This window comes from Phyllostomus hastatus, unplaced genomic scaffold (genome assembly GCF_019186645.2).
Source record: "Phyllostomus hastatus isolate PE091 unplaced genomic scaffold, TTU_PhHast_1.1 phas_scaffold_182, whole genome shotgun sequence".
Classification (NCBI taxonomy): Eukaryota; Metazoa; Chordata; class Mammalia; order Chiroptera; family Phyllostomidae; genus Phyllostomus; species Phyllostomus hastatus.
In genome coordinates, this window is record NW_025334013.1 from 16,956,754 (window position 1) to 16,981,204 (window position 24,451).

General features: G+C 55.1%; 1 protein-coding gene across 1 annotated transcript in view; it reads right to left on the reverse strand.

Moving 5' to 3' along the window:
- Nucleotides 1-4,487: 4,487 nt before the first annotated feature.
- The window catches only part of SLC9A1 (solute carrier family 9 member A1), a 46,943-nt gene continuing 26,979 nt past the window's right edge, over nt 4,488-24,451 (reverse strand). The window contains exons 2-12 of the mRNA XM_045859072.1: nt 17,664-18,124; nt 14,410-14,660; nt 13,334-13,551; nt 12,117-12,319; nt 10,029-10,118; nt 9,540-9,610; nt 9,271-9,444; nt 8,883-8,997; nt 8,628-8,729; nt 7,254-7,326; nt 4,488-6,622 (exon numbers count right to left, since the gene is read on the reverse strand). Coding sequence (XP_045715028.1) covers nt 6,285-6,622; nt 7,254-7,326; nt 8,628-8,729; nt 8,883-8,997; nt 9,271-9,444; nt 9,540-9,610; nt 10,029-10,118; nt 12,117-12,319; nt 13,334-13,551; nt 14,410-14,660; nt 17,664-18,124 — 2,096 coding nt within the window. The 3' untranslated portion in view covers nt 4,488-6,284. The remainder of the gene's footprint in view (nt 6,623-7,253; nt 7,327-8,627; nt 8,730-8,882; nt 8,998-9,270; nt 9,445-9,539; nt 9,611-10,028; nt 10,119-12,116; nt 12,320-13,333; nt 13,552-14,409; nt 14,661-17,663; nt 18,125-24,451) is intronic.

The following is a 24,451-nucleotide window of genomic DNA, read 5'->3' on the forward strand; positions in this document are numbered from 1 at the left end:
TGAAAACACCAAGGCTGGTGGTCAGGAGGTCTAAGGGTGGGATGCATGGATGGACTGCTGGAACGGGGCACAGATAGTGAACTATTTTTAACCCACAAATTCCCTGAGAGGGCATCCATTTTGAAAGAGGCTCTCAGTAATCAGGTGGACGAGGTGACTCATTCTATAGATGTCAGCCTGCTATAGAAGCAGGCACCCTGGTTCTTGCTGAGTGGGTCGCCATACAAAGCAACCATGGTGGCAGGGACAGGGGCTATTTGTAGTGTGGAAGGCAGAGTAATGCCTAAAGATGTCCTTGGGATCTGTGAGTATGCTATATTTTATGTGGCAAAGGGTGAATTAAGGTAGCAGACAGAATTAAGGTTGCTCATCAGCTGACCTTAGGAACATGGAGATTATCCTAAATTGTCTGGGTGGGCCCAGAGTAATCACAAGGGTCTTTAAATGTGGGGTCAAATGTGTGTGACGTGAGAGAGACTTGACTGGCCGTGACCGGTTCTGAAGATGGTTGGAGTGTGAACGTCAGGAATACAGGCAGCCCCTCGAAGCTTAGGGGCAAGAAAAAGATTCTCCTCCAGAAAGGAACCCAGCCAATGCCTTGATTTTAGCTCCGTGAGACTCATTTCAGGTTTCTGCCTTCCAGAACTGTGAGATAAATTTGTGTTGTTTTAAGCCACTAAGTTTGTGGTAATTTATGACAGTAGCCACGGAAAACGAATACACCTGGCTCAACCCATTCTCCTACCAATGCTGATCTGGCTGCTGGCGGTGCCGAGTGCCCGAGCTGCCGGCGGCAAGGACCAGGCCGAGTTTTCCACATGCTCACGTTCCTTGGGGCAATGGTTCTCAAAGTGGGGCCCACAGGCCCCTGGGGTTCCCCAAGATTCTTCCATGGGTTCCGTGAGGCCAGCTCCACTTCCATACTAATGCCAAGACATTCTTTGCCATGTTCACTGTCATTCTTTCAGAAGCATATAGTGGGGTTTTCCAGAGGCTACATGAGATGTGTAGAACAGACCGAATGCTGAGGCAGATTTGAGAGTCTAGCTGTCTTCTCTTCAGCCGGATTCTAGATTCACAAAAATGTCAAATAATGCTACTCTTCTCACGATTTTTGATCTGAAAGTTAATTTTCAGTTCAAATGTTATATTTATATTAACCTGAATTGGGTTTATTCATTTTAAGTAAATTAATATTTTAAAGCCTTAATTTTTTAAAAGATTTTATTTATTTATTTAAGATTTTATTTACTTATTTTTAGAGAGGGAAGGGAGGGAGAAAGAGAGAGAGAAAGAGAGAGAAACATCAATGTGTGGTTGTTGGGGGCCATGGCCTGCAACCCAGGCATGTGCCCTGACTGGGAATCGAACCTGCGATGCTTTGGTTCTCAGTCTGCGCTCAATCCATTGAACTATGCCAGCCAGGGATTAAAGCCTTAATTTTTAATTGAACGTATTGGTTAATAAAATTATGTTTCAGGTGTACAGTTGTATAATGCATCTGTACATTGTATCGTGTGTTCACCACCCCAAGTCAAATTAAAACTTTAATGTCTGATCCACTAAAATAGATATAAACCACATAGACAGAAACCCTTTGTAATTTGAGTGTAATTTTTCAGTAATTTTTAATAGTATAAAAGACTCCTGAGGCCCAAAATTTGAGAGCCGCTGCTCTACGACGACCCGCTGTCTACCTATTGGCAGGTTGACTGCACCGGCCCCTTCCTTCACAAAAGGAACACTTACTACTTCATGGCAGTGAATACATATTCCAGACATGAACTTCCCTGCCTGCAGTGCTTCTGCCAGCACCATCATTTCTGGGCTTTCCCAGAATGCCGAGCTCATCACTGTGCCACCTGCTCATTGCCTGTCTTCATTTCAGGGTGAAGGGCCCAGAGCAGTGGTTTCACCCACGGAAGGCACTGGACCTATTACATGGCCTGTCACTCGGAGCAGTTGACTGGATGGAAAAGCGTTACAGGGCCAGCTGGGAGACAACACCCGCAAGGTTAGTTGTTGATGGGTTAGATGCAGCACGAGCTTTCAATCAGTGGCCAGTGCGTGGCTCCAGCTCTCCCAGAAGGAACCCAGACTCCCAGGGGCCACGGTGTGGAGATGGCAGTGGCTCTTCTCACTGTTATTCCAAACAGCCTGATGGAGAAATTTGTGCTTTCCATCCCCTCAACTTGGTGTTCAGTGAGTCTGGAGTCCTTGGTGCCCAGAGGAGGAATATTCCCCCCAGGGAACACAGATGTGGTCTCCTTAAACTGGAAGATTGTCTTGCTGGTTATTTTGAGCTTTGTAGGTTGCTGAACCAAAAGGCAGAGAGAGGGTCAACTGTACCAGATGGGGCAACTAATCCTGGTGACCAGAAGGAAAATGGAGGCTGGGCAGGAAAGCTACGTCCGGCATCCAGGATTTACCGGGTGCCTCTCAGATCTCCCATGTCCAGTAATAACTGTCAGTGGGAACCTTGGCCGCCTGACGAACCTAAGGTAAGAACCTGAGTTGCTTACAGATAACGATTTAGGACACCCCAACAAGTAGAGAACCGGATCAGCTGAAGTGCTGGCCGCTGGGAAGAGGAGCATGGGCGTGGAAGGACTTGTGATGGCTGCTGCTTTAGTGCTTGGGACCAGATGCAGAAGGGCGGGGGCCGGGGGGAGCTTCTGCAGCAGGTTTTTATAATTTCCCCTGCTGTCTCGCTGAAAGAGCCCTAGTGCCTGACTAACAATGTAAGTTAGACTCAAGGTGACAATGACTGAAGGCAAGGGCATGGTGAATATGACAAATAGGTGGTGATCGATGGGACGGTTTCCTCTGTTGGGAAGAACCTTTTTCCCTCCTTCCATTAAAAAAAGTTGAGGTGAAACTCACATGACATAAAATGAAACACGAACAGTGAACAAACCAGTGGCATTTAGTACCTTCACAGAATTGTACAGCCATCACCACAACCTATTTCCAAATGTTTTTCATCTCCCTGAACTGAAATTCTGTAACCATCAGGCAATTGGGACATGGGTTTTTCATCTAAAGGGCAAGAATGGTCCTGGCTGGTGTGGCTCAGTGGATTGAGTGTCTACCTGTGAACCAAAAGGTCACTGGTTCGATTCCCAGTCAGAGTACATGCCTGGGTTGCTGGCCAGGTCCCCAGTGGGAGTGGTTCAAGAGGCAACCTATCAATTTATCTATTGCATATCACTGTTTCTCTCCCTTTTTCTCCCTCCCTTTCCCTCTAAGAATCTTTTTAAAAAAATACAAGAATGGATGGTGGGGGACAAAAGAAAATGTTCTACTTGGATATCCTGTCTCCCCTCTAAACCTGCTTCCCCCTTGCTCCGTCTACTGGAGGGCTAACCCAGGTGGGCCGAACTCAGTCAAGTCACTCAGATGCCTTTCCTTCTAGCTTTCAGCTGGGTGTGGCCAAGGACAGGCACCAGCAGGGTCGAAGTCAGAGTATTCACCCGATGGGTCCCTGCCTGGCAGGGGCTGTGTCCTTTCCCTGTGGTAAAACTCCCTCCTTGCCTTTCAAGTCTAGGAGTTGGATGGCCTCCTGCAGTGTGAGCTCCCATCCCTGGTAGGCCCCCTTAACTCTACCCAGACCCCTGTCACAATCCTAGTTGAAGGCTCTTCAACATCCCTGTGAGCATCCCATCCATTTCTTTGTGGGTCACCAGTTGGTATAGCAATGGTGTGGTCCTCCCTACAGTCCTTTGGCACTGAATACTTCAGCTTTTGTGAGACAAGCCAACTCCATGTAGAGGTCCCAGGCTGCACGAAGGAGATGCTTTCATGGACAACCCAGGTTCCAAGGGTGCTGGGGCTGTGTGCCAAGGCCCCACTGCCCTCTGGTGGTCAGCTCCTGAAAACGCAGGAATCCAACTTTGGCTGAACTAAGCTCACTGGGGGCCTGCACTGTGCTAAGCCCACTACACACCTGAGCACATTTCATTCAGGAATTACTGTCTCCACTTTACAGGTGAGAACCTTTTCATTGCCCTTTGGTTTGTATAAGACAAAATCTTAACCCTGGACTGCAGGGCCCCTGCCTCGCCTCCCCTCCCGTCACCCAGACACAGTCACACCAGTCTCTCAGGTTCCAGGGGTGCTCACTGTGCAGCTCGCAATTAGAATACATGGGCAGTCTCTAAAACCATCTTCACCTGGTTAACCTCAGCTCACTCTCTAGTCCTCCCCTCCCACCCCAATCTTCATTCACTGTCATTCACACACATCGGGTTTCTCCTGGTCTGTGCGTGTGACTAATGTCGCTCCTCCCTGGAGGCTGGAGGCAGCCGAGGCTAGGGAGTGCTCTGCTTTGTGTGCAGCTGTATCCCTGGTGCCTGGCGTGCAGCGAGCACCGCACCGGCAGCTGACGCAGATAAGGCGTTTCTCCATGCCGGCCACTGAGCTAAGTCCTTCCGGCTCCAGGCCACCCTACTCCCGAAAGTCCCTGTTCCCAGGAAACAGCTCTCAACTCTATCAAAAACTCACATGGATTTATTAGAATATGAAAAAGTTTGGTTTCTTCTGTATAGGCGGCAGAGCAGCAGCAGCTGTGGTGGCTTTAAACATGGTTGTCAATGTCACCCTTGCAATGGTGACTCCTGCCCAAACCAGCACTTGCATGGAGAGGGGGGCAGATGAGCACCCACTGCCCAGTGCACTGGGAAGAGGGGCGCTCTGACTATTGCACAATCCTGGGGGAGTGCCCTGGGGAGGAGGACGGACACCAGTAGTCCTAGGCCTGGCCATGGGGGCATGGGAGTGGAAGTGTGTACCTGGGAGCAAAGGCTTCTGGGAGCCCAGGACTCTGCCCATCCACCAGCCCTGGCTGGGCAGGAGATGCTCAGGGGAGGTCTTCTCCCCTGAAGACTGGGCTCCACAGCAAGCTGGGTGCGATGAACATAAGAGGGAGAGATTCCCGGGACCAACAGAAGGGGTGAGAGAAAGAACAGGCCGGCAGGAACTGAGGGTCAGGGCCAAAGGCAAAGAAGGCCCAGCAGGCCCAGCATCCATGAGTCAGAGAGAACCAAGATTGGGGTTAGGGTGTCACTTCTGAGATCAGAGCCTTGGGGCTACCATTATGAGTCCAGGAGGCAGAGGACCGATTTGGGGGAGTTTGGGCAGACAGACCCAAATGAGAAAGGGTAATTCTTTGGAGGAGGACCAGAGCTTCATTCAGCCAGGGTTTTTAAAAAATGATTTAAAAACAGGAATGGCCTCTGTGCAAAGAGATCATACATGGACATGTGAACAACCAAAAATAGATAAAAAGCCAGCACTTCCCGGAGCCCCAGTCAATCCCTCCCCTGACAGCAGCCTCTGGAGGGCTCAGTGGTCCCTACTGGAGCAATTTAAAAAGCTGAGTCACACCACGGTCCACAGAGACCCAGCTCCACACACAGAAGCTCAGAGATGCAGCTCTGAGTACGGGCATGCCGGAGTGGCTGGCCAGGATGACAGAGCTGGCAGGAGGGTGGGACAGCTGTGGGTCACCAATCCCTTCGCCCGTCAAATATCTGTTCCCCTGCCCTGGCCAGCATGGCTCAGTTGGTTGGAGCATCTTCTGTAACCAAAAGGTCACCAGTTTGATTCCAGGTCAGGGCACATGCCCAGGTTTCAGGCTTGATTCCGGGCTCGAATGGGTGCATGCAGCAGGCAGGAGGCAGCTTTGATGTTTCTTTCTCTCTCCCCCGCTCCCTCTCCCACCCTCCCTCGCTTCCCCTCTCCCTCAAATGAGAAAATTTAAACCTTAAAAAAAAAGTCTGCTCCCCCTAAGAAAATAAAAACCTTAAAAAATAATGTCTGCTCTCCCTAGCCTTTCCCCTGTAAATGGAGAGCCTGGCCTGGGCCAAGAGAGGCCTGGGCTCCTTCGCTTCCCAGGTGGGGCAAGGCTGAGCCAGCGGCTCTTTGGTTAGACACTAAGATTGGTTTGAATGAGGAGGGTGCTGGAGAAGGAGGGGGGTCACCAAGCTCTGGGGAACTCGGAGAGGCCCTCCCCTGGGGATGGGAGAGAGCCTGGATAGGAAGGGGCAGGGTCTGCCTCACAGCCCAGCAGTTCTGCCAGGTGAGTTGGGAAGGCAGTTCCGGCGGAAGTGAAGGTGCTTCCCAGGAGGCGGGGGAAGCCGTGCTGTGGTGGGCCCAGCTGCCATGCGGTCGGGGGAGGGGCGATCCAGGTCAGGAAGGACGAGGGGAGCCCCCCAACTCCCAGCAGCCCCCCGCTCTGGTGGGAGAGTCCGTGGTGGGACAGGCACCGCCCACGGGCCGCAGCACTACTGCCCCTTGGGAATGAAAGGCTCTCCCTCCCCAGGCTCAGGGTGGGGGCCTGGGTCACTGAGGCAGCGCTGTATCCTCTGGGAGCTGGGGCTGTCGCTTGTCCCAGGGGTGAAAACGTCATCAGTGCCTGGGGAAGAGGGCTCCTTGGTCCTCATCACAATGCCTCCGTCGTCGTCGTCCTCATTCTCATTAGCCACTCTGGGGTCCCGGTTCAGCCCGAGGACCTTGCCCTTCAGCTCCTCGTTCACGAGGTCCACAGACTCGGGCGACTGTGGGGAGGCTGGGTCAATGGTGATAACAGGCAAGTCGGCCTTCGGCTCATAAGCCAGTGGATCTGGGGACCAAGAGCGAGGCACAAGTTGGCTGCTGCCCTAGACCCTCAGCCCGCCCGTGCCGGCAGCTCCCACAGAACCTCCCGTGAGTGGAGCAATCCTGGTGAGTCTCAGGACCACTCCACGCGGACTTGAAGGGCCCTCACCAGGCAGTTTCTCTTCCCCGCAGGCTGGGGTCTCAGAGGTAGGACTGTGTTCCTCTCCTCAGACCAGGGGCTCCCACGGGTGTTCCTCCTCAGTCTAAGATTTAGGGCTCCTTCCAGAGGCACCGTCGGCCCCCAGGGACCCGGGCCAGACAGAAGGCCTGCTCTAGTTTCCTCCCTGCGTTGGGGATCCCAGCGGTGCAGACCCCTCCTGCCTCCCTGCTGGGCAAGCAGCTCCCTCTGTCAGCCCGCGTGGAACAGCTCTGTCCCTGGGGAGGGCAGCAGGGCTGCCCCCCAACTCCACCTGAGGTGGGAAGAGCTCAGGACTTGGGAGGAGGTCAGTGAAGGAGAAGCCTGTCCTCCCCACTGGCTCTCTGAGGCCTGTTCCTGCTGGAGCCTTATCTCGAAGGGACAGTGGCCCTGAGTGCCCAGCTGCGAGGCCCCTCACCAGGCCCCCCCGCCCCCCCCCCCACCCCGTGCCCTGCCTTACCTGAGCCGATGCGGGCCCGAGACATGGTGGGTGAGTCCAGTTTGTGGGCCGGCACTGTCAGGTAGTTGTTGATCTGACAGAGAAAGAGCAGACGGGCGTGAGCTGGGGCAGCCACTCCGGGTGGCACGGGTGGCTGGCGGCCACAGGCGGGTGTGGGGTGCTCTCCCTCTCGGCAGTGCCTCACTAGGCTGTGTCATGCCGACACTGCAGGGGCTCGTGGAGGCTCGGCCCAGGGCCTCCGCAAGCCGTGCACCTCCTGGGCGGCCCGACACTTCCGCACTGCTCTGCCGCTCCGTGGTGACACTGCCGGGTCTCTGGCTCTAGCCACACCTGCCCCTGAGGTGCAGGCCCACAAAGTCAACTCAGGCATGGACACCTGGGTCCTGGACGGCCCCCAGGCATCTCAATGCACTGTACTGAAAATAAACTCAGTTTTTTATCTTCCCTCTTCACCTTGCTCCTCCCTTGGCGTCCCCCCTATCACAGCCACCACTCCCAGCTACCCCAGCCAGAACACTGGACATGACCCCTGACTCCTCTTTCTCATCCCTCAACCCCACCTCAAACCGGTGACCGAATCCGGTTAGTTCCACCTCCTAAATGGCCCTTGAATCTACCCACTCCTTTCTGTCTCTCCCTGCCACTACCCTAATCCGGGCCGTTCCCACCCCTTCCTGTCACTCCCTCGCTCAGCACCCTTCACAGCTCTCTGCGCCTATAGAATAAAACCCAAACCCTTATGACGCCATTAACAATTTTCCCTTGAAAGCTGAACCCTCTGTTTCTAAAATGGGCCACATCCTGTGACTGAGCACGTTTTCCCCCTGCCCGGGCCTCCCTCCGCCCACACTCCCTTCACGTGGCTCTGATTCCTAAATATACCCTGACCCCATCCCTGTTCAAGGTACTCAGGGTCCCTTGCACGTCCTGTCTTGCAAGGGTCACCGCATGAGAAGCCCTCTAAGGGAGGGATCGGGCTGATCCACCTGGATTCACAGAGGCCTAGCACTTAGGGACCACTCAACAAATGTTCCCTGAAGGAATGAATGGGATGAGTGCGTGCCTTGTTTTGTGATTTTGGGTGGCTCTCTTTCCCCGTGGGCGTTAGTCTTCTCAGAAGAAAAAGAGAGTTACATGGAGGTGCTTCCTGGGCAGATGCCTGAGGGCACGATGAGGAGTCTGGCCTCTTCACTGGGTTTAGTGGGGAGCAGGGCTTTCTGGAGCCTGCGCTAGGGGTTAGTTTTTGGAACAGGTGGAGGAGACGGAAAAGACAGACTGACTGGAGTGTTCTATCTTCAGAAGGGCTTGGTGGTGGGGGTGCGGGAAGAGGAAGAAGCCAGAGAAAGGAAGGAGCCACTCCCGTCCTGGACACACCTTCTGTTCCAGTTGCCGGGCCTTCTGTCTCCGGAGCAGCATCTGGTTCCAAGCCTCCTCGTAGGGGTCTGCCACCAGCGTGTGTCTGTTGTAAGACCGCAGCTGTGGGAGGAGCAGCTGTCAGGCAGGGCAGGACCCACAGGCGGGGCCTGGAGGGGCTGGGGCAGGTCTGGACACGTGTGGGGCAGGGTTAGGGCACACGGGGCAGAGGGGCTCCTGTCCTGCAGGGGAGCCGGGCAGGGAGCAGCCCCTCACCCGCTGCCTGGTCTTCTGTAAGTTGTTCCTTAGGATTTTGCGAATCTCCTCTTCCTTGTCCTTGGAGAGTGCAGGCAGGATGCGCTCGGTGGGCAGTGACTTGGGGTGGATGTTCCTGGGACAACACAACCCAGGTTAGGTCCCCAAGGAAGTTCCTATGACCGTGGAGCCCCCTGGGCTGGGTCAGAGGGAAGTCATTTTGGGGATGGCCTGGGTGAGTGGGCAAAGCCTCAGGCCCCAGTGTGGCCCTGCAGTTCTCATCAGCCCTGACAGGATGACAGAGGGGCCGTGCTCACAGCCCCTCCCCCCCAGGTGGCCTGCTCCAGGTTGGTGTTGCGGGGCTGGCGTGTGGGTGCAGGAGCCGCCAGGGTTGGCCATTAGCACTCACTGCATGGAGACGGTGGAGACAGCTGAGGGGATCTTGCCCATGCCTCCACTTTCCACCAGCTCGATGGCCTGCTTCATCTCCATCTTGTGGTAGAAGGCGATGAGCTGGGGCTCCTTGGAGCGCTCCCCAGCTATCAGACACTTCTTCACATACTTCTTGTTAAACCGGTTGAGCCTGGTGGGGGGGGGGGGAAACGTGGAGAGACCCAGGCCCTGGGAGACCCTTACCTGCCCTTCCCCACCCACCTGCCCACCAGGCCTGCCACCTACTTGTCCTTCCAGTGGTGGTGGCCGTAGTGGCCACAGATGTCCTCGATGCCTGTCAGAAGGTGGTCCAGGAACTGAAATGGGCCCAGAACCAGGTCAAGCCTCACTACTCGGCTCCTTCCTTACCAAGACTTCTGAATAGGCCCCCCACCTTCAAACCTAGTGCTGCTCTGCTCAGACCAACGCTGCAGTTCCAGGAGCAGCCAGGAGGTGGCGCCTACACCTCAGCCATCCTGAACCCCAGTGGCATCTCAAACTCGCTGCCACTGGGGCAGGGCTGACCTCCCTTCTCCAAACCCATCTGCGCCTGATACCCCCACCTCAGGCTCCCAGCTGTTTATACCACATCTCCCTATGACAAGAACTGGTGACCTCAAGAGGCTTAGAGACCACCCAGTCCTGGGACAAGGGAGAAGGAGCTGACCGAGGGCGTGGATGCAAGCCCTAGCTGCTCCCCGAGACTTCTGCAATTGAGAGCCCAGCCTCCAGTACCTGAGTGTGGATCTCCTCGTTGATGGAGCGCTTCGTTTCTTGCTTTTTCTTCACGGCCAGCAGGTCCACCAGGGGCCGAATGGTCATACCCTAAGGAACAGGCAGGTGTTAGCCCTTTAGTTCTCCTACCCTGGCAAGGAGGTCACGCCCCCCGCCCCAGGACCCAAGGCTGGGATGCCCTCTGCTCTGAGGCCACCAATCTCTCAACATCCATGCCAGCGCTTCTATAAAGGCAGGTCCCCAAGACCTGCTCTTCTCGAAGACGCAGCCAGAGGTCTGAGAGCCTATCCAGCCAAATGACTCACACTGGTCATCTAGCTCAGGTCAGGGGTCAAGGGCCGGGATTTAAGTGCGAGCTCCACCACAAGCATGTTCTGTAACCCTAAGGAAGTCGGGCCGGGGTAACAGGAAGAACTGCCTGTGCTCTGCCCACCCTGCGGGACTGCAGCCAAGGGGCACCTAGTAACGGCAGCACCAGCTAATTTAACTGCATAATCACCATGTGCTGGAGCCAGCTGTGTTTCACTCGTATTAGCTCTTTAACACCTACAACAACCATAAGAAGTAGGTCCTTTTACTGTCCCCATTTTACAGATGAGGAAAACAAAGTTCAGAGAGGTTAAGTGAGTGCCTAAGGTCTCAGAGAGCTGGATTCAGACTCAGGCGGGGAGAGCCCTGCTGTTCAGTGCCACTTTGTTGGAAACGGGCTTGGTAAACCATTAGCATATACAACAGCAAAGTCAAGGTGATAAAATATTTGAGATGGAAGCTGCGCAAGAGAAAAAAGAGGCCGCCCCCTTTCCTTTTGAAGGACAGAAAATAAGTCCAGCCCCAAGACGTTTCCTCTGCATTGTTTTCTCCTGAGAAGGCAATAATGTTCGCAAGGATGCATGTCAAGGAAAGACGGAGGGGGCGGCAGGGGTGGCAGAGAAACGAGGCCCAGACAGAGTGTTTTCTTTCTTGCCCCAGGTCACAGATCGGGCAAGGTGGGACTCACATGATCCCAGGCTGGGCTTCTTTGGGGACCACCGGGGGGTTGGGGTGGGCTCTCAGCTGAGCCTGGGTCATGCAAATGCACAGAAATCACTGGCAAGCAAGCTGGAAGGATCCTTCAGGATTACCTAGTCCAGCTTCCTCACTTTAAAGATGGGGAGCTGAGGCCCAGAGACGGGAGGAGGGTATCTTCCAGGGTCAAGAGACAGCAGCAGAGCTTGGGCTGACTCTGGACCTCCTGCTGCCTAGCTCAGTAGCCTTTCCTGTTCCCTGTGTCGTGCTATTATTCCCATTTTACAGATGTAGAAACTGAGATCCTAAAATATTGGATCACTTCCCTAAAGCCCTCCAGTGAGCACTGACTGTGGGCCTGCTGACTGTACCCATTTCTCTCCCTCTGGTTTCCTAAGTCAGGCAGCGTCTGACTCCTTTACATTCTGACTTGTCAGCACCATGGCTCATTAGCACAATCCCCTCGTGCCCTGGTTGGGCAGCTCAGCTGGTTAGAGAGTTGTCCCAATATGCCAAGATTGCAGGTTCGATCCCCAATCAGAGCACACACAAGAATCAACCCATGGCCCTGGCTGGTGTGGCTCAATGGTTTGAGCACCAGCCTGAGAACCAAAGGGTCACTGGTTCATTTCTCAGTCAGGGCACATGCCTGGGTTGTGGGCTAGGTCCCCAGTAGGGGGAGCACAAGAAGCAACCACACGCTGATGTTTCTCTCCCTTTCTCCCTCCCTTCCCCTCTGTCTAAAAATAAATAAATAAAAGCTTTAAAAAAACATTAAAAAAGAATCAACCCATGAATGCATAAATAAGAGGAACAACAAAACAACAAATCATTGTTTCTCTCTCTCTCCTCCCCTTCTCTCTAAAATCAATACATTAAAAGAGTATTTTTTAATATCACAATTTCCTCTTAACAACTGAGGAAACTGAGGCCCAGAAAAGGCGTGTGGCTTGCCCAATGTTGTGAAGCCCAAGTTACTGGTGGAGCTGGGACTAGACCTCATGGCCCCCTCTTGGATCATGTGCTTCCTCTTCCCAATGGCAGTCAGGGGCCCCGTCAGGGCTGCCCGACCCTGTCCAGCACCTGCACAAAGACGGTGAAGAAGATGACGGTGATGATGGCAGTGAGGAACAGGTCGCACATGGGGAAGTGCTTCTTGTCCAGGAGGTAGCCCAGAGAAAAGGCAATGGCCCCTCGCAGGCCGCCGTAGGCAATGATGAACTGGTCCTTGGGCGTCAGCTTCACGATGCGGAACTTGTTGATGAACCAGGTCAGGCCCAGCACACCTGCCGGGGAGTGGGAAGAGGAGGGGTCAAGGGTCAGGCCGCCCTCAAAGCCTCCTGGCTTCTGCACTAGGGACTTCTGTTTGGAGGACGCCTCCATGATAAGCCCATGCAGCTCAGTCATTTTCTGGGTCCCACAGCCCAGGGTCCTCTGAATCCCTCAATCCAGGAGCTGGGTGGATCCTTAAGGGGGCCCCCAACCTGGATGTACGTTAGAGGCATCACAGAAGCTTCTAGTGGCCACAGGGTGGGAGGATGATCGGGAAAGAGATGAAACGGGGCGACACTCATTGAGTAAATAGGATGAGTACATGGGGTCTACTTTTCTCCGACTGGAAATTTCCTGTAATACGAAGTTAAAAAATGCAGAGGCATGGGTGCAACCTCAACTGTCAGAAGCAGAATCTATGGGGGACAAGGCCCAGGTTAAAGGGATTTTAAAAAGCACACCAAGGAACTGTGACACCCAGTCAGGCCGAGGACCACAGACCTAACCGCAGAGAGGAGGCGGTGAGATCCAGGGAGGGGGAGGCCCTGAGGTGAGATGTGTCTGCAAAGCGTAAGCAGGACCCAGGGGCCCGAGGCCTGGTCCTTCGCACAGACCAGGCGGCAGCACAGGTTTGGAGGAGCTGCCCGCAGCTTTGCAAGTGCTAAAGTCACCTGTGTCGGGGGACAGCAGGGAACACTCGCAGACCTGGACTGTGGGGGCCTCGGTCCCTTCCTCAGGCCTGACAGGCCCCGAACCGCAGGGTCCCTGAGGCCCCTCCACTCTGACACACAGTGACTGACTTGTGAGAGCGGGCTTCTCTCCTTGGCATTGTGGAGAGGAGGACTGGGGAAGCCCCTGCTGTCCGGCTGTGCTGGGGGCAGCCAGGCACCAACCCCAGCCCCTCCACACAACCCACCACACACACACACACACACACACACACACACACACGTGCACACACACAGCACCCACCCACCCCAGCCCTCCACTCCCACACCCCTCCCCTGGCTGGGGCCCGGGGACCTCACCCAGCACTCGGGCGATGAGGCAGAAGAGCAGGGTGCTGATGACAAAGGTCCAGTTCCAGTGGTGGGAGCCGGCCACGGTGGAGACGCCAAGGAAGATGAAGATGAGGGTCTCGCTGACGCTGCTCCACATCTTCAGGAAATACTTGATGGTTGTGTGGGACTTGTGGGAGATGTTGGCCTCCACGTAGGGGCGCATCACCACTCCCGAGGCAATGAGTCTGGGGTCAGGGGAGGCAGGGTTCCGGGTTCAGAGTCGAGCTGCACCTTCCCAGAGCCCCCCGACCCCCGACCCCCACCAACTGCCAGGGAGGCTGCCAGCTGCCTGTTCACTGGGCTCTGCTTACAGGCTTTCCACACCTGTTCTCACGGAAGCCTCTCACTCAACCCCACAGACATATTCTGGTATTTTTCAGATGAGGGAAAGTCAAGTCACCTGCCCACTGTCATGCTGCTGGCGAGGGACAGAGCTAAGACTCAAGCTAAGGTCTGGCCAACTCCAAAGCCTGTTCCTAACAGGAAATCAATTACACATGTCCATGGCCTAGGGTTTACACGCCCCCATCCCCAAGTGTGGTGTCCCCTTAACGCATGGGGGTCCCCACAGGGAGCTGTCTGGAGCCCACACCCAGGCTCCGCTGGCCCGGCTCTCTCGCTGCCATCCAGAACCCCCCAGTCCAGCCCACCTCTGCACTTCCTAAGTCCATGCCTATGGGAACCCCTTGCCCCTCACTGTCTCTGACGTCACTGCCCAGCTGAGGGCTCAGGACTCCTCACTTCAGCGGAAGCCTCAGGCCTCCTTGCTGGGGCTGCCGAGGGGAACACTGAACATGAGTGCCTGTGTCCAGCCCAGCCCAAGGGGCCCCCTTGGAGACACATGAAGGAAAGCAACAGCAAGGCTAGACTTCCCAGAACTTTAAACTCAGAGCTTCCAGGGCTGGGCCTGGGGCCTGGGGCCTGGGGCGTGGAGCTTGGGTCTCCTCCCTGGAGTTGGAGCTGGGCCCTAGAGAGCTCCCTGGTGACCCTGCAAGCCCAGGGAATCCAAGTGGGCGGCCTCCCCGTGTCAAGCCCAGACTCACGCCATGATGCCAGACAGGTGGAAGAGCTCGGCTGACAGATAGGCCATGTAGCTGTAGAGGAAGACGAAGAGCGGCTCGATGACACGAATGTGGGAAGTGAACCGGGACGTGAAGGCTGCGATGACCCCGTAGACCACGCCCACAAAGACCCCGCCCAGGGACACCACGAAGAAGCTCAGGAAGCCGAGGACGATGTCCACGATGCCCACACGGTCATAGTTGGCAAACTCCTCAAAGAGGTGATACAGAACCTGGGGAAGGTGTGCAGGCTGGTCGGTAGGAGGGCGGGTCCTGCCCCAAGGCTCCCCTGGGTCAGACCGGGGTGACCCTGTCCCCTTCAATGACCACAGCCACAAGAAGAGGCCACATGGTAACAGAGAAACCCTAGTGCCGAACAGGGGCTCAGAACCACTGGCCAGAGGGTCTTGCGTGGGACCCACAGGACCACGCTGGGCACAAGCACAGGTGCTGAGGACGGCCTCCCTGGGCTGGAATTCTGGGTCTGCCGCTTTCTCAAGTATGCACTGGGCAAAGTGTTCAATCTCCCTGCGCTAGCTTTCTCGTGCATAGAGACAGCGTAACAGTGCCGCCCGCACAGGGCTGTAGTGAGGGCTGAGGTAGCTGGTGGAGGCACATCGCTGAGAACCGTGCCCGTGACAGCACTGGCTGCGGCAGGCACCGCTCCGCCCGCCTCTCCCACGCTCTGCCCGGGGGCAGGTCACGTCCCTCCCTCTGCACAGAGCAGGGACAGTCCACACACTGAACTCCAACAGGACTTCCTAACCTCTGACACTTTCTGAAACTACATAAGGCCAGGCCATACCCTACCTGGACTCTCTGGAGGTAGGCCCCAAAAATCCCTATTCTGCAAGTGCCCCGGGTGGTTGCGAGGAACAGCCAAGTTCAGACGCTATGGAGCGAGAAGCTCTGTAAGGCTCCCCCACCTCTGGGATGGGGAAATAAACAATCACTCGAACACCATTGTCAGACATCTAAGCAGCATGTCACACACTGTAGGGCCCTTTGACAACGACGCTCGTCCTGCTCGACACACACAAGCCCTATGAGGTGGGTGGGCGAGGAAGCCGCTCTCGTGCGAACTGCAACTGAGGCTCAGAGAGGTGGAGCAACTCGCCAGAAGGCCCAGACCCAGAAGCAGCAAAACTGGGCCTAGAACTTGCTCCCTGACAGAAACTGGCGGGGTGTCCCTGGAAGGCGCAGCTTTGTGGTCCTTTCCCTCTTAGGTGCTGGCGCCCTGGCCTATTCATTCCTAGACAGCTCTGCCAGGAAACCAGCTGGGAAGTTTCCAGGCCCTGGGACTGCTGGGCATTCCCAAGAGGGGACCACCCAAAGCTCCCAGTACCTGGGCAGCACCTGAAGGTGGGGGCAGGGGGAGAGGATGGGGGAGATGACTTGCTCTGAGACCACGCAGCTCTGAGGCAGCCTTCAGGTTCCCTGTCTGGGAAACGAGGCGCTCGCATCACACCCTGAGCTCCTGAAAGGGCCTGAGCCGGGAGACAGGGCGGGACAGTGGAAGCCAGCAGGTGTGTTCTCAGCCCCGGGCCACCTGAACTCGCTCCTGGCCGGAAGAGATTCCTGGGTCCTCAGGGTTCACCACCTGGGCCAACGGGGTGGGCAGAGCACAAGGTCCCCCTTTCTGACCTGGCGTCGCTGTCGCTGGGACGAGGGCGGCGGTGTAGCACAGTGGGAAGCATCTGACTATGTAGCTCTGAACCCCAGCCACGTCACTTATCAGAGAACGTGACCTTGGGTGAGTTAGTTAACCTCTCAGTGCCACAGTTTCCTCATTTTAGAAAAATGGGGACACAAGAGTGCCCACCTCATGGAGTTTCTGGACAGAGTAGAGGAGGCAATACATAGTTCTGACAGGAAGTGCTCGACGAACACCAGTGACTGCTACCGCCACTGCCACTGCTGTGGTGAGACGTGGCCATGGCCCACGGTGGCCGGAGTGAGGTGCCCACTTAACACACCACTCTTGCTGCCCCCTGGTGGTGCCAACCCAACACCCAGATCCAATCGGAGGATTTCATCCACCGCCCAGTGGTTTCAGACATCAGTGAGTGTGACTCCTGTAAGAACCCTAGGAGGACGCAGGCTAAGTACTGCAATCCCTGTTACGATGGAGAAACTGAGGCCTGTGTGGAAGCCCTGGGCAAGGGGGCTGCTAAAAGAGGCCCGGACTGAGGCCTGCCTGCTCCAGCCAGGCTGCTGCTCGACCAGCCTCCTGAGGAGCCAATGAAGGCGGGGGTGGGGAAGAAGAGGAAGCCAGGGCTGCTGGCAGCCGACCACCACTGGCTGTCTCGTCTCTGAGGTGCAGCTTCCTGAGGGCCGGCGGGTGGAGGAGAGGGAGTGCATGTGCAAGCATGCGCTGGGGGTGCACATGTGTCCTTGTGTTTCCTATGTGTGCAGCTGCAGAGGGGTCCAGCTGGGAGGGGGAGGGGGTGTTTTCACAACACAAGGTGAATGTGCACATACACGTATCTGCTTCCTGAGGAAACTGCTGGGAGGAAGGACATGTGCAAGCACATACAGAGCTGCCGTGTGCGGACCCTGCTCTGGGGCTGTCTGTCCTCGACCCTGGGGGGAAGGCACTAAGTCCTCTGCCACTTGCAGCTGTCAAGGTGAGGCCCAGAGAGGTACAGTCACTTGCATAAGGTCACACAGGAAGCAAGTGGCCACCCCAGACCAACCCAGTTTACTCAGTCACACTCTGGAGGTTTTGGAGGCAAGGTTCCTTCCACAACCACTGCCCCGGGACTCTGCGCAAATCAAGCTCTAACTTAGAGACACAGCCAACACGAAAGGTGAAACGCCCGTTCCAGACTAAGTGGTCTATAAAGGGTGAACTGAGGTACAAAGCACGTAAGTCATTTAACCAAGATCCTATCCCAATCCAAGTCAGGGACGGAGCATGTGCCCTGGTGAGGCCCAGAACTCAGGCCCTGGCGTCAGACAGACCTGGCTTCCAACCTTGGTCCTGTCATGCTCGAGCAAGTTATTTCACTTCTTTGGGCCCAATCCCCCCTCTACAAAGTGGTGCCACTAAGGCTGCTGTGAGGATGAAATGAAATCACCCACGTTTCACGCCCAGCGTGATGCCTGGCACACAGCAAGCAGGAGTGGACACTTGCTGTTGTGTTACTATTATTAGCAGGTGGATGTGGGTCACTCTGGACTTGGACTCGGGTCTGTGTCCTGTGTATACATGCGTGTGGTCCCCAACCCCTCACCACAGTGACGGCGTCATTGAGCAGGGACTCCCCAAAGACGAGGATGTGCAGCAGCTCGTTGATGTGAATTTCCTCAAACACGGCCAGCACGGCCACGGGGTCCACGGCCGAGATGATGCTGCCGAAGAGCAGGTTGTCCAGGAGGCCGATGTTGTTGATCTGCTCGCCGCCCACCAGGCACACGGCATACATGAGGCCGCCCAGGAAGAAGGCGTTCCACAGCGTGCCCACCACGGCGAAGATCAGGATGGTGCCCAGGTTCTCTGTGAACTGCCGCAGCGGCAGGAAGTAGCCCGCATCCAGGATGATGGGTGGCAGCAGGAAGAGGAAGAAGACTTCCGACTGTAGGAAGGGGGGTGTCTCGCCCACACCCTTGATCAGGCCCCCTACCAGCAGCCCCACCACGATCAGCAGGCAGCTCTCCGGGACGATGCTCGAGATAGTGGGAATCACATGGAAACCTGAGGAGGGCGAGAGAATGGGAGGCTGTGGGCGCGTGGGGAGCCAGGGCCGAAGGCTGGGGACAGGCCGGGGATGAGGAGAGGAGCTGGTGAGAAGGCACAGGCTTGGTCTCAGGGGGCTGCTCTGTTAACTCTCTAACCTCAGCTTCCTCTCTGTAAAATGGAAGTGATAACACCACAGGATTCACAGGATTGCTGTAGAAGCCGAGTGACAATGCCTTTAAAGTGCTTTTTTCCAAGGATGTACAGATGCTATCTCTGTCTCTGTCACAAAACAGCAGAAAGCAGCAGCTCTGTGTGCCTCTAAAAGGCAGAAGTTCTATATCCATCCCTGAGGCTCCAAGTACCCAAAGGTGTTACCTATACCTGAACCCAAGCCATCCGTCATTCCTGGCACAAGTTCAAGGAGGCAGACGTGAGCTCAAGACCAGGCATAACATTCTAACAATTCTGTCTGAGGGAAGATAGTGAGCTCCCCGTCATGAAGGTGTGTAAGCAGAAGGCAGACTATGGGTTGGTGGAGAAGTGACACAGGAGATAGAAGGAAGCACAGAAGAATCAGGAATATCAGTGCAGGATGGAACTCGGGGTTCATACCACCTGGGGTCTGCAAACCCACGGAATGCACGCAGCGACCTCCAATCCCAAACTTGCATGCTCTCCTGCCGAGCCCAGAGAGCTGCTTAACAGGCCAACAGCAATCAATCATTTTTCATACGAGACAAAACCTACTTGTCACCCTGTTTCTAGCCCAACCTCACCTACTTTAAAGATGGGTCAACTGAGGCTTAGAAAAGAGAAAGGACTTGCCCAAGGTCACAACAGGAAATCAGTAGCAGAACCAGAACAGACTCTAAGGGCAGACCTCCCAGCTCCCATCAAATTTCCAGTTCTGCACATCAACCCTCCCAGTCCTCTCCCCCTGTCAAGGACTGAACGTGCCCCTCAGCCTGAGACCCACCACCCATCTCCCCACGGCAGGTCCTGGCCAACAGCAGCAGCAGGCCACTCCGCAGTGGCTCGCCTTGGGGCTTTAAGTCCAAAGCTGGGAGTTAGCAAAAATCCCCTTCAGAGAGAGCTTCTTTCAATGCTAGGTTTGGCCCCAAGTTCCCTCTGAGTTTTTGGGTAGTTTTTTGGGTGGGGAGGTGGGTGAAGGCCTGTGCAACTCTCTGCATGTTGAGTACCATAACCCCCAGGATCAGCTTAGTTAAGAGGGTCAGGCACTTTGCTCAGGTGAACGTTCCTGCTTTCCTCCTGTCCCTGTAAGCTCCAAGCAGGCAGATTCCGTATCTGTTGACAATTACATTCCCAGGGCTGGGGACACGGTAGGTGCTCAACAGTATCCATTGATTTGAAAATGCACAGGGCTGGGCCATTGCCCACGTGACTCCCAATAGCCAATCTGACCAGGTCTCTGCTCTCATTACTTCTGAGCTCCTCAGGAAGGAGGAGGAGGAACATCCCTCCCCTTGTCCAGAGCTCCTCCTACTCTCAGGTACTGATCTGGAAAGTGTCAGAATAGCTACAAGTCAAGACTCACACTTGAAAGACTATCTAGGCCCAGAACCTTGGCACAGTGCCAAGCACCCAGGAGACACTTACATGTTGGGGGTGAGGTGGAAAAACACATCTCCATTCTAGGCCAGGAGAGGACCCCAAAGCCATCATGTACATTCTCCTGACTTCAAAACAGACCTGCCCAAGTCACCTCTTTGGCTGAAAAGTCCCCCAGTCTTTGGAGTGCCCACCAGTAAACCCCTGGTGTTCACGTGGCTGGTACACTGGGAAGGGTGAGGTCACGTTGAGTCCAAGTCCCTTGCTGTATCAGTTAAAGTCCAAACGCTCAGCATTGCCTTCATCATTTGACTTTGCTCATGTCCCATGTTCCCCACTGTCAGTCATTACGTTTCAGCCTTGCCAAATCCTCTGTAGTTCCCCCAAACGAGCCACATCCTCTTTTGCCTACAGATCTTTGCATGGTCTAGTTTGCCTCTTCAGAACTGCGTTCCTGTATCTCTACTCCTCGAGTGTGGCTGACATCATATCCTTCCGCCTGCCTCCTCCAGGAAGTACTCCCTGACCACTCCCGTCTGTCCAAGTTGGGGCAGGATTCCTTCTTCGATGTCTCTCATAATCTTCAGTCCACAGTTGTCACCCAGATTCCTCTCTCTCCCTGGCACCCAGCAAGGTCAGACAACTCATGTGTAAGTGGTGGAAACAGGACAACGGTGCCCCACTCCCAGAGGAGATAAGACAGCATGGGGGGTTTAGAGGGGCAGAGCTCTTTCTCAGGCACGAGCCAGGTACAGAAGCTTCTCAAGGCCTGGAGTCCTGCTGCAGTCAGCAGACCTGCTTGTCAACACCCTACCCCCACCTGCCCTAGAGCTGAGCACCGATAGCCGCCTCAGGAGAAGGCAGAGTCTGAAGAGACAGCCCAGGTCAGGCAGATGATAACCTCCACTTCGACATAGCACGTTAGATCTTTAAAATGCCCACAGAGCTTTCCTGACCCTAAGAAGTGCCAGAGAATGCACTGGAGACCCAGACACAAGCCACAGCCACAGGGAGGGGTGGGGGGCATGTGAAACAAGCCAGAAGCAGTGACAGGAAGAACATTCCTTACTCCTAAAGGGGCACCATGAGCCAGGCTGTGTGCTGGAAGCCTGGCACATATCATCTCTTTAGTCCTCACAACAGCCTTGTCCCCATTTTGCAGAAGAGAAAGCCGGGGCCCAGCAAGATTAGGTGGCTTCCCCCGAATCAAAGGGAGGAGTTCTCCTCTAGCTCAGAGCGTCTCAAACTTATAGCAGAGACAGCCAATTAATCCTTTACTCAAGTGCATGTGCTTTTTCTGAGCCAGGCAGGGGCTGTGCACTGGGGACACCAAAGTGGCTCAGGGTTAGAGCCGCTGTGAGGAGTTCATGGAGGTAACCATGCTTTTCCCAACCTCGGGGCCTTTGGGACATCAGGTCTCCACCACTAGGTGAGGAGACAGCTGGCTTCCTATTTGAAAGAAAACCTGGAGCTCACAGGAGACAGGACATGCACAGGACACCCGGACTGGGTCCAGGGCCTCCTGGCTCAGGCACAGTGCACTCTCTCCCAAGTAAGGCAGCTCCCACAGGGCCTGGGGCTGGACCTGTGTTCTCAGAGTGGGCCCCCCAGGTCTTCCTGTGTTGGCCCTGCCTCTCAGTGGGCAGGTGGACCTCCAGGCCCTGACAGGCAAGGAAAGGGGAGGGCTGAACGCAGGCTGAGGAGGCAGGTCTGGGATCCACTCTTGGCTCCTCGCCCATGGGAGAACAGCTTCCAGGGACAAGGGGGTGGCTTCTGCGATTAGGTGGGAACGCTCAGGGAAAGGGCGGGCTGCAGGCCTGTTCTGGCTTGCCCCTCTCTCTTGCCCCTGACGCCCCTGACTCCGCCATCCCTACCCTGCATCCCTTAAGCGTCTCCTCAAAGTGCAGGGAACTCTGCTGACTCAAGGTGTGATGAAAGGGGCACACCTGGGCCCCCTGGGCCCCTGACAAAAGCCCGGCATTGAGCTGAGATCCCAAGATACGAAGAAATGAGGCAAAACTTCCAAGGCACAAACTTGTTGCGGGATGATGTCACCAGCACGGAATCAGGGTGGGGCAGCATCGGAATCAGATCTAGAGCTGTGAGAGCTGGGACAGACCGTTGGAGAACACGCAAACCTTCCATTACGTGGTTAGGGAAACTGAGACTCAGAGCCAGTGACCTGTTGATGGCCACGTGACCAGTCCCACCACGGGAGCCCCTGAAGCCCCAAGTCCAGCGATCTTGCAAACCGCACGGCTCTCTGTGAGGGTGCCCAGCACTCCCAGAGCAAGGGCAGGAGAAGGTATAGGACTCAGCATCTCGGAGCCACAGGGCAACGCTGCTGATACAGCTTGGGCCTGGCTCCCCTTTAAGTGAAGAGGCTGGGGGAGGATGGAAGTGTTTCTTATTCTGTCCAGTACGGTGGTAGTTGGGAAACAGGCGGTGCTAGGGAAACACACACACACTCTCACTCTCTTACACGTACCTTCACCTTCACTCTCACTTTCTTACACACAAACCCCGAAGAGACACTTAACCGAACTTTGAATTGGTGAGGGGCTTCCGGCTCCCCTGCAGCTTCCCTCCTCTTCCCTGTGCGATGTTTCCTTCACTTTTCCCCAGACCGGCCGGCCCCATCCACTGAGACTGGAGCAGCCGCAGGCAGGCAAGGCCGCTCCACGTGGCCCGTGGCTGCCAGGGTGAGCAGACACCCCTGATCCCCTTTCCTTGGCAGTCAGGAGGGAGTGCTGGGGAGAGGGGCCTCCTTGGCCCACCAGTGCCGGGAGGCTAGGGGCCCAGGGGCCCATGAGGGGCTCTGCCGCCCTAGTTTCAGGTCTGAGGACTCTGGGGCTGCAACTCGGCCAGGTCCCAGGGGATTCCTGGTTGCACAACGATTCCATTTCTTTAACTCCCTCTTCAACTGCCCCAGCAACCAGGCTCAGCCACAGCAATGAAAGGTGATACCTCCCGACGCAAGCCCGCCGCACTCTGCGGTTCACAGCGGTGTGCTCTGGCCCTTTTTAACTCATGTGCACCTACCCTGAGGTCTGAGAGGTCACGATCACCATCCCCTACATTTTACAGATGAAGAAACTGAGGCACAGAAAGGTTAAGCAACTTGCTTAATGTCAAGTTAGCTGGTAACTGATTCAAACCCAGGCAGAGCCTGTGTTCTCAGCCACTCTTTTTCCCGGTTTTATTCTTACTTGGTTTCTAAGGGGAGCATCAGTGACCAGGACTAAAGAGGCCTGACGTGGTTCCCAGAGGGTCAGATGTGGTATTTCTTTCCATGAGCTCTTCTCTAGGGAAGTCTCACCACTCCTCCCCTCCACTCTGGTGGCCTAGTAAAGACCTCGGGGAAATCCTATCTTTTAGACCTGCCCCCTCCAGGAAGCCCTCCCCAGTTAACCAAGCCAGAAGAGATCAGTCCTCTCCACTAAACTCCTAAGGCAGGAGGCAGGAATGACCAGACTGACCCTTGGGGTAGGAGGGGCTCTGATTCTTCTCAACATCAATTCTTCCCACCGTCAACATCAGCCATGACGACCAGGGAGAGAGAGAAACCAGACTCGGCGGCCGCCTCAACAGGTCCACAGCCAGACGAGCAGAGACACAGACACGCGGCAGTAGCCACTCTGCCCTGGGCTCCAGTCAGGTTCGGCCACTGACTGACTGGGGGCCACGGGCAAGTTGCATTGTATGCCCTGCCCTCAGTTTCCCTGCCTGTATAAAAACCTGTCTCGGAGGATTTCTGGAGTACAGCAGGAGATAATAAAAGTCAAGAATGCCACACAAAGTTAGCAAAAAAAAAAAAAAAAATGGTGGCTGCTATTATTATTAAAATTTTCTTTAAAACCTAAGTATAAAATGAATTACTCTACATTATCATGACCCGTTGGCATGTATCTGTCCATCACTGGGCTTTAAGCTCCCTAAGGGCGGGAACTTCCTGGAGGCATCTGATCTCTGGCTTCCAGCATAGACTAGGCATTAACTATTTGTGAAATGAGGTAAAACTAACTTTTACATGTGAAGTGAGGGAAAGAGGAAGGAGGTGGGAATGGCTCTGAAATGTCAAGAGTAGGCGATGCTCTCAGAGCAGGGGACCATTTGAATTGGGCTTTGAAGATTCGACAGAAGTTTGCCGGAGAGAGAGAAGCAGGAGAAAAGCCATTCTTGGGTCTGTGTCCTCTCAAGAGCCCAGAACAAATACGTGCACAGAGCAAACGGATGTGTGGGTAATGAATGAATGAAACAAAGAAAGAAAAGATAAATAGGAAGGCAGGCTGACGTCACCGAGCTCTCGCCAATACCCAAGTATGGGTGCTGTCGTGAAGAGTGAACTTGGCACAATGCCTGTTACATGTGTGTTGCATCTTGGTCCCTTCTCTGTCACTGGGGTGATGACGCCGCCCCCAGGGTGGCCGTAGAGTCACTGAGATCATTTATTTAGAGCTCTTAGCCCACAGGAGTCACTCAATTAATGACAATTCTTTAAGAATGCAAACCAGTGAGTCGTGTTAAGATACAACCTCCGCTAGAGAAAAGAAGAAGAACACGTACCGGACACTTGGGGTGTCTGAGGCAAGGCACTGTGCTCGGGCCTTTCGAGTAACCCTCATTTCATCTCCTGCTCTGACCCCTATTTGATAGACGAAGAAACTGAGGCACAGAGAGGTGGAACGACTGGTCCAAGGCTACCTAGTTGGGAAGCGGCAAAGTCAACATTACAACCCAGGCCTCCCAATTGCCAGTTCTTTAGGCCACACT